The following is a 9,795-nucleotide window of genomic DNA, read 5'->3' as shown; positions in this document are numbered from 1 at the left end:
ATGGAGGGAATTGGATAAGGGGAAAGAGTTGGAACTGAGATTGGTATAGAAAAATGAAAAATAATGGTTTTCTTCTTTTAAATAAAATAAAAATCAGAGGTCTTTAAAGAAGAACTTAATAAACTCTTTAAAGAAATAAAAACCACAAACAGTTGAAGAAAATTAATAAAGCCATTTAAGACCTGGGGGTAGAAATAGAATCAATAAAGAAAACAAAACTGAAGGAAATCTGGAAATGAAAATTTTAGTAACAGGAACCATAGAGGCATGCTTCACCAACAGAACACAAGAGAAGTAAGAGAGATTCTCACTCATGGAAGACAACATAGGAAAAATTGGTACCTCAGTAAAAGATCATTCCTATATAAATCTAAAAATCTCCTGCCATGCTCATGCTGCCAAGGTTATTGAGCAAGGGAGACACTCCTCCATTACAAACATGTAGAACAACTTTGGGTATCAATATGACGGTTCCTCAGAAACTTTGAATACATCTATTTCAAAACCCAGCTATATCACTCTTGAGAATATACCCAAATGATGCCCCATTCTACCATAGAAACACTTGTTCAACTCTGTTCATTGCAGATTTATTCATAATATACAGAAACTGGAAAAAAGCTAAATGTCCGTCAACTGAAGAATGGACAAAGTAAATACGGTACCTTTGCACAATGGAGTATTGCTCTGCTGTTAAAAACAATGACATTGTGAAATTTTCAGACAAGTATAAAGACCTAGAAAAGCTCATCATGAGTGAGGTAACCTAGACCCAGATAAACAAACATGGTATGCACTCACTTATAAGTGGACATTAGCTGTTAAATAAAGGATAACTGAGTTATAAACCACAGATCTAGAGAGGTTAAGTCAAAAGATGGGCTCGAGGCAGAATGTATCCCCTGGGAATTAGAATATATATTGTAGGTAGACTGAGGATAGATAGGGATGGGAACAGGTGGGATCAGGCAGAGATGGGTGGGGCAGAGTGAGGGAGTATTGGGAGATATGAGTGGAACTGGGCGTGGCATTTGGGAGTGATGTAGAAACCCAGTGCAGTGGAAACTCCTGTGATCTATGAGAGTGATCCTAGTGAAGTCTCCTAGTAATGGTGGCTACAGAGCACAATTTGATCATCTTCTATAATTAGGCAAGTCTCCTAGAAGTGAGACTGGGACATCCATCCAACCACAGAACCTTCAACCTATAATCTGCCCTGCCTGCAAAATGTGTTGGTGCAAAACAGTGGTACAGAACTTGTGGGAGTGGCCAGTCAATGACTGGTCCAATTTGAGACCGATGCCACAAGAGGGAGCCCAAGTCTAACAATTCTTGGATGATCAACAATTGGAAGCAGGGCAACCCAAAGACTCTGGATAAAATCAAATACAACTGACAAGAAAAATAATCAATGTGATGATTCCAAATGATAGTCTGCTATTCTCACAGACCAATCATCATCAGAGAGGCTTCATCTAGCAACTGATGTAAGCAGATGCAGAGCCCACAGCCAAACACAAGGTGGAGGTAGGGGAACCCCACAGAAGCAGAAGAGGAAGGATTTTTTAGGAGTCAGAGGCATTGAGAACACCATGGGAATACAGCCTCAAGGATACCATGTGGACACAGCCCACAGAATCAACTAAAATGGCCTTATAGGAGTTTACAAAGACTAAAGCAAAAAATACAGATCCAGTATGGGCTTGAGCTAGGTCTCTACATAAATTTTATGGATGTGTATCTTGGTGTTCTTACAGGAATCCCAGCAGTGAGAGTGGGTATCTCTGATTCTTTTGCCTGTGCTGGAGATTCTTGCCCTTCTACTATGTTACCTTTTTCAGCCTGGATATCAGGGTTGTGCCTAATCTTATTGTAAATTGTTAGGCCATGTTTGGTGGATATTCCATGGGATGTCTGGTCTTCTTTAAGGAAAATAGAGAAGAAATTAATCTGGGGAAGAGGTGAGATAGGAGAAAGGAACCGGATAAGTGGAAGAAGAAAAAACTGTAATTGGTATGTAATGTTTGAAAGAAGAATAGAAAAAGAAAAAAGCTCCTTCACAAAACATACATGAAATTTAGGATACTGTAAAAAGATCAAATTTGAGAATAATAAGAATACAGAGAAGAAACTCAGGTAACAGACACAGAAAATATTTTCAACAAAATATTAGAAGAAATTTTCCTAACATAAAAAAGGTGGTATCTGTTGATGTACAAGATTTATACAGAACACCATATACCCTGGACCAGAAAATAAAGTCCCAATGTCACACACTTGTCAAAACACTAAATATACAGAAGAAAAAATAATAAAAATTTCAAGGGAAAAAGACCAAGTGACTTATAAAGGTAGACCTATAAGAGTAACATTTGATTTCTCAATGGAGAATCTAGAAGCCTAAAGTGTCTGGACAGATGTTCTACAGACTCTGAGACAACAGATGCCAAAACTTTCCATCACAATAGAGAAAATAAAATATTCCATATGAAACCAAATTTAACAATATCTCTCTTCAAATCCAGCCTTACAGAAGATTCTAGAAGAAAAAGTCCAGCATAAAGAGGCTTACCACATACAAAAAAAAAACAGAGAATAAATAATTCAGACAAGGAACTGGAAAAAAACAAGAAATACAAAGACAAATACACAAAAAATAACAACAACAAAATAACAGGAATCAGCAAGCACTGCTCCTTAGTATCTCTCAATGTCAGTGTCTCAATCCCCAGTAGAAAGACACAGACTAACAAAATGGATATGAAAGCAGGATCCAGCCTTCTACTACATCCAAAAATCAACTCATAATTTAAAGGATAGAAATAACCTTGCAGTAAGAGGATGGAAAAAGTCCAAGCAAAAGGACTAAAGAAGCAAGCTGGAATAGCCATGTTAATATCTGATTACATTAAACTTTAAACAATAACTACTCAGAAGAGGTGAATAAGAACAGTATATACTGTAATTTTTAACATCTATGTATTAAACACAAGGGCATCCAAGTTCATAAAAGAAGCATTACTGCAGTTTAAACCACACATTGACACTCACACACTGATAGTGGAAGACTTAAATACCCCACCCCTGCCAATAGACAGCCCATCCAGCAAAAATAAACATAGAGACCCTAGCTTGGAAATGTCAGAGAGAGAGAGAGGGAGCATTGCCCCAGCCCTGGCCCAGAAACATCAGAGAGAGAAGAAGCATAGCTTCAGCCCCAAGCTGAAGCATGGCAGCAGTCCTTGCCCCAGCAAGGAAGCATTAAAGAGGGTGTGCAAGGGCAGTCATGGCAGCCTGGAAGCATCGACAGCAGTGACATCCAGAAACTATGTTAAGAGTCCTTCTGGAAAAGGGCACCTGTGTTCCAGCCAGCATCCAGGCCATCCCTGGTATAAGATACCCCACTGCATCAGCAACCACTTAGCTACAGTGGTGCCTGCCTATTCTAAGAGGAGAGAACAGCAGAGCTGGGACTCCATTTGCATCTTGAGGAGCGACCACCTGAGCCTCAGACCCAACTGTACCTGGAGGAACAATCACCTGAGATCTGCTCTATCTGCTCCTGGAGAAGTGATCAACAGAGCCACAGCCACCAACAGCGCCAATTGGAAGAAGATGGAACCCCTGAAGCACAGGCTCCTCCTGCACCAATTAATTAACAGGAGTTATTGAGTACCAGCCTCAGCACTCTCTCAGGGTTCAGAACAGGACTTCTACAACAGCAAAAACTGGCTTGGGAATGGGATCTGAGGAGCACAACAAACTGACTGACTCAGTCATGTTTTTCCTGCATATTTCTTTATCTTTGGGGGAAGATGAAAGAAGGGAGAAAACAGAAGCATAAGGGCAAGGGATAAGGCATAAGTCATAAGGGTTAAAAAGGGGTGATCTCCACAAAGCTTTCGGTTTATATAGGGATACAGACAAGTTTACAATCCCATAGGTGGTAACAATAATATGAAGCATACATTTTCACAGAGTCACAAGAAACTGGTGGATCTGGCAAAGAGGTCCCTTATGTCTCAGAGGGAACAAGGCTGTAAAGTCCCCCAGAATTAGATGCTGAAAAAGCATTCAACAAAATATAACACCCCTTCATAATAAATTTCTTGGAGAGATAGGGGCTACAAGGAACATATCTAAACATAATAAAGCAGTTTACAGCAAGCTGACAGCAAACATCAAATTAAATGGAGAGAAACAATGTGATTTTAGTAAAATTGGGAATTAGATAAGGCTGTCCACTCTCTCTATATCTATTTAATATTGTACTCAAATTTCTAGCTACAGCGATAAGACAACAAAAGGAGATCAAGGGGATACAAGTCAGAAAGGAAGAAGTCAAACTTACTTTTAATAGATGATATGATAGTATATGTAAGTGATCCCAAAAACTCTACCTGGGAACTCCTACAACTGATAAGCATCTTCATTAATGTCTCCAGATAGAAGATTAACTAAAAATAATCAGTAACATTTCTTTACCCAAATAATAAAATAATGGTGTGTACTCACTCATAACTCAATATAAATAGTAAAGAAGAACAATGCTAAAGTCCACAGTCCCAGAGAGGTTAGATAATAATGAGGGCCCAATGGGGTATCTATTGATTTCCCTGGGAAGGGGCAGTAGAAGTGATCTCCTAGGAAGATTGAGGTGGTAACATGTAGGATTGATGGAGGATGAGGGGATGGATGGTGGGTGAAAATACTGAAAGAGATGTCTTGATATGAGGGACATTTTGGGCTCAGGGAGAAACCCAGTGATAAGGAAACTACCATGAATCTATAAGGATGGCTCTAGCTAAGACTCCTAGTAATACTGAATAGGTAGCCTTAATTGGGCATCTCCTGTGATTAGAGCGGTGATTACCCTATTTTTCATGAGAGAGCCTTCATCCAGTAACTGATGGAAACAGCTACAGAGACCCACAGCCACGGACTTGGATGAGCTCATGGAATCCCAGTGAAGAGAGGGAAGAAGGATTGTAAGAGCCAATGGGGTCAAGGTCATCACAAGAGAACCCGCAGAACCAACTAACCTGTGCTCATAGGAGTTCACAGATTCTGCATTGACAGCCAAGAAGCCTGCATAGGACTAACCTAGGCCCTCTACATTTTCGTGACAATTGTGTGAATGATCTACTTGTGTGAGTACTGGCAGTGGGAACAGGGCTTGTCCCTAATGTTTTAACTGGCTTTTGGGATTCGAGCCCTCATACTGGGTTATCTTAGCACAAGAAGAGGAGTTCAGTACTACCTCAACTTGATATGCCATGCCCATGGGAATCTGGCCTTTTTCTGAACAGAAACAGAAGAGGTGTGGATGGGGCAGTGGGTGGACAGAATTGGAGGAGAGAAAGGAGTGAAACTACAATTGGATTTTAAATAAATGAATAAATTTAATTAAAAAATATGTACTATTCAAAGAGAGAATAATACTGTGTGACAGTAAAGCCAAAAGGAGAATTAAAAATTTGTCTTACTAGTTCTGAAAAAATTTATAAAGCTATTATATTTCTATATACCATATCATATATCATGTCTAAAGGGCACATTGATGTCAAACAGTAATCTCAGACATTTCCGACATTTATACAATATTCTACGTTATTCTTAGGTAAATACAAAAGACACTAAAGATAAACCACTGGGGATAGTTGAGTCAATTTTAAGCACTAGACTTTTGCATAGAATTCACAAGTAAATTGTAGGTGTTAATTACTTTATTGAAATATTCCATCAGGTATTTATCTATCAAACATCCCAATAGAACAGCATTGCTCATTTTCATAGATTTAAATCCCCCATGGTTGTGTTCTAAGGCAGCATTATAGAGACAAAATCTGTATTTAACTCTCTAAAAATATATGGATTGGAACACTCCACTGTATTTCCATAATAATATCTCCCTCAAACACAGAGAATGAACTGTTAAGTTTTTAATATTTCAGAGAGAATATGCCCTTAACACTACCAAATAGAATGTTGTCGAAAAATTAATCTAAAACATCCTCCCATAAGGATACACTGTATAAAGTCTCCTTGCAGTGTAACACCTTCAACCAATGGAAAGAAAACCAGGTTTCTATAAAGCAAACAATTGTAAGATTTATATTCCTCATCATTTCTTGATTTCTTTCAAAGGAAACTAATACAAGGACTTTTGTGACTCTGATATCCTGAACCGGATTCTTTTTCCATTCCCACCACCGGCTTCCCGGATGGCTTCAATTGGTGAGTGTCCCCATTCTGCTATGGTTGCTTTCCTTTGCCAGAGTCATGTTTGGATTGGTCCCAGGGGCTGTCCGCCGGCACATTAGCACTGCACACTTCCCGTGCAATGCATTCGACTGGGGACCGGGTCCTCAGTTTCTTTATCTTTTTTTCCATTTCCTCTCTTTCCTTTTTCTCTTCTTTCTATGGTTGATCGCCACTCAGAGCGGCGCCCCCAGCCTCCCTGGTTTCTGGGTCACCAGAATCCAGCTAGGCCATAGCACCCCACCTGCGGACAGAGGACGCTCTTCCACGTGGTCTTGGGTGTTTGCGCTGCTTTTGCTGGTTTTCACGATTTTGGCTCTGGATAGAAACCGGCTCCCCGGCTTTTAAAATTCCAGCCATGGCATGGTGCAGTTTTTTGGTTCCAGCCTTTTGCCCTGGTGCAGTTTTTCGGTTCCAGCATTTTGCCCCCCCCCCACCTAGTTGAGATGACATTGTGATGCTGATAGTGCTACTGTAAGATGAGTTTTTGGGCACTAGCTGCTGAAATGGTGCACCTTCTCATGATGTTCTGGCCAGAACTCCAAGTAAGAACTTTGGGGGAAAAAACCCTACCAACTGCTCAGAAATTGTTTACAACTATACTAGACAGTAATCTTGAAACTTAACCATTTCTTTACTTTTTTTAGGATCCAATAAAGAACACATCGCCCCCATGACAGTGGGAAGCTATTCTAGAAGATGATGTCCCTTCACCCAAAAAAGTTTGTCCTCGGGGTTGGAAACACCATTTAGGGGTTGTTGATTATTGCTTGTGTAAGATAGAGGGTTGGGGTGGAAACTATGTAGGTTCAGAAATTTAAAAAAAGATAATAAAGTGAGTAATAGAGTGAATACTTATGAGCTAGTATTTATGGATAATTTACATTGGTATAGGTTTTGTATATTGATATAAGTTCAAATTATATTTGTTATTTCTGTTTACTCCGGAGACCTTGTCTTTCACCCCTTCCTGTTGAATCATTGCTGTGTCTCTGGGATGAATCCTACTTGATAATAGTGGATGATTTTCTAAAGTGTTCTTGGATTTGTCTTGTAGTATTTTACTGAGTATTTTTGCATCAAAGTTCATGAGTGAGATTGGTCTGTAATTCTCTTTCTTAGTAGTGTCTTTGTGGGGTTTGGGAATCAGGGTAATTGTAGCCTCATAAAGAGTGTTTGGCAATGTTCCTTCTGTTTCTAGTGTGTGGAAGAATTTGATGAGTATTGATATTAGTTCTTTTTTAAAAAAAAATTGTAGAATTCTGGGCTGAAACCATCTCGTCTTGGACGTTTTTTGTTTGGGAGACTTTTGATGAATATTTCGATTTCCTTAGTTGTTATTGATCTTTTTAATTTGCTTACCTGTTCTTGATTTAATTTTGGTAAGTGATATTTATCCAGAAAATTGTCCCTTTCTTTTAAGTTTTCCAATTTGGTGATTGATGATTCTCTGGATTTCCTCTGTGTCTGTTGTTATGTTCCTCTTTTCATTTCTGATTTTGTTAATTTGGATATTCTCTCTCTGCCTTTGGTTAGTTTGGATAAAGGTTTTTCTATCTTGTTGACTTTCTCAAAGAACCAACTCTTTGTTCATTGATTCTTTTTATTGTTTCTTTTGGTTCTCCTTTGTTGATTTCAGTTCTTAATTTGATTATTTCCTGTCATCTAGTCCTCCTGGGTGAGTTTGCTTTCTTTTGTTCTAGAGCTTTTAGATTTTCTTTTAACTTGCCAGTGTGGAATTTTTCCAGCTTCTTTATGTAGGCCCTTTAGTACTATTAACTTTTCTCTTAACACTGCTTTCATTGTGTCCCATAAGTATGGGTATGTTGTGTGTGTGTCTCTGTGTATATGTGTGGTGTTGTTGAATTTTAGAAAGAATTTTCTTTCTTTCTTTATTTCTTCATTGACCCAGTGGTGATTCAGGTGAGTACTCTTCAATTTCCATGTCATTGTGGGCTTTCTTAAGTTAGTGTTATTGTTGAATTCTAACTTTAAGCCAAGATAATCTAATAAGATATATAGGGTTATTCTATTTTTCTGTATCAGTTGCGGTTTGTTTCGTTACTGAGTATGTGGTCCATTTTCAAAAAGCTCCATGAGGCGCTGAGAAGAAGGTATATTCTTCTTTTTTGTTTAAATGGAATGTTCTATAGATGTCTGATAAGTTCATTTGAATCATAACATCTGTTAGTTCCCTTATTTGAATGTTAAGTTTCTGCCTGGCAGACCTCCAGTGGTGAAAGTGGTGTGTTGAAGTCTCCCACTATTAATATGTGGTATTTAATGTGTAATTTAAGCTTTAGTAATGATTCTTTTTTACATGAGGGTGCCCTTGTATTTGGGGCATAGATGTTTCATATTGAGACTCCATCTTGATAAATTTCCTGTGATGAGTATGAAGTGTCTGTCTCCATCCCTTCTGATTGATTTTAAAGTCTATTTTGTTAGATAGTAGGATAGCTACAGCAGCTTGTTTCCTAGGTCCATTTCATTGGAAAAATTCTTACCAACCCTTTACACTGAGGTGATGTTTGTCTTTGAGGTTGAGGTGTGTTTCTTGTATGAAGAAGAAGAATGGATTCTGTTTCCATATCCAAACCACTAGCCTGTATCTTTTTACAGGTGAGTTGAGTCCATTTATATTAATGGATATTAATGAATACTGATTGCTGGTTTTTGTTATTTTAGTTTCTACTGTTGGTGATGTTATTTTGTGTACTTTCCCCTTCTTTAGGATTGCTTCTTTGTGATCAACTATTGTCTGTGTTGTTGTGTTTGTAGTTGACTTACTTAGGTTGGGGTTTTCACCTAGTACTTTGTGTAGGACTGGATTTGTGACTAGGTATTATTTAAATCTGGTTCTGTCATGGAATATCTTGTTTTATCTGTCTATGATGATTAAATTTTTATTGGGTATAGCAGTCTGGGCTGACATCCAGTGTCTATTAATGTCTGCATAATGCTTGACCAGAAGCTTCTGGCTTTCATTTAGAAGTCAGGTGTAGTTATAATAGGTTTGTCTTTATAGGTTACTTGGTCTTTTTCCTTAATATTTTTTAATTATTCTGTATATTTAGTGTTTTGATTATTATATGATGAGGATACATTTTTTTAGATTCAGTCTTGACGTGCCCAGCAAGTCCTAAGTTACTCCAGGGTCTTGAAGAGGCACTATCTGAAAGATATGGGCGGGGGGGGGGGGGAGGGAAGAAACGGATGCCAAGCAGTATTCCTTGTCAAGGCATCCCATTTATTGAAGCAAGTTTTATGTCTTATATACTCCTCAGTGAGGACCTCAGGCAGGGGGAACTGAGAAAGGGGGAAAGGGGGGAAATGAAAGGAGGGGCTCGGTAGCTAGGCAGCTAAGCTGGGCAGTTGCAGGGTCAGTGGCTAGAGCACCTGCTGTTAGTGATAAGCAGCAAACAAAGAAGACACTCTGAGGTGTTGTTTGAAGCTTGAAACTCCAAGGTCAGTATATAATGTCGTAGTTAACTTTGTAAGTTTTTCTGTCTCAAGATTTCCACCTCTTTCTCC

The 9,795-nt window shown here is 38.7% G+C and overlaps 1 protein-coding gene across 1 annotated transcript in view; it reads left to right on the top strand.

Annotated features, from left to right (window-relative positions):
• The first annotated feature begins 674 nt into the window (after positions 1-674).
• The window catches only part of LOC113455730 (pregnancy-specific glycoprotein 22-like), a 37,770-nt gene continuing 28,649 nt past the window's right edge, over positions 675-9,795 (top strand). The window contains exon 1 of the mRNA XM_026777983.1: positions 675-756. Within this exon, the coding sequence (XP_026633784.1) occupies positions 675-756 (82 nt within the window). The remainder of the gene's footprint in view (positions 757-9,795) is intronic.

The sequence above is a fragment of the Microtus ochrogaster genome, unplaced genomic scaffold (assembly GCF_000317375.1).
Source record: "Microtus ochrogaster isolate Prairie Vole_2 unplaced genomic scaffold, MicOch1.0 UNK96, whole genome shotgun sequence".
Classification (NCBI taxonomy): Eukaryota; Metazoa; Chordata; class Mammalia; order Rodentia; family Cricetidae; genus Microtus; species Microtus ochrogaster.
Note: the sequence above shows the minus strand (reverse complement) of the source record. Positions and strands in the feature narration are given on the sequence as shown.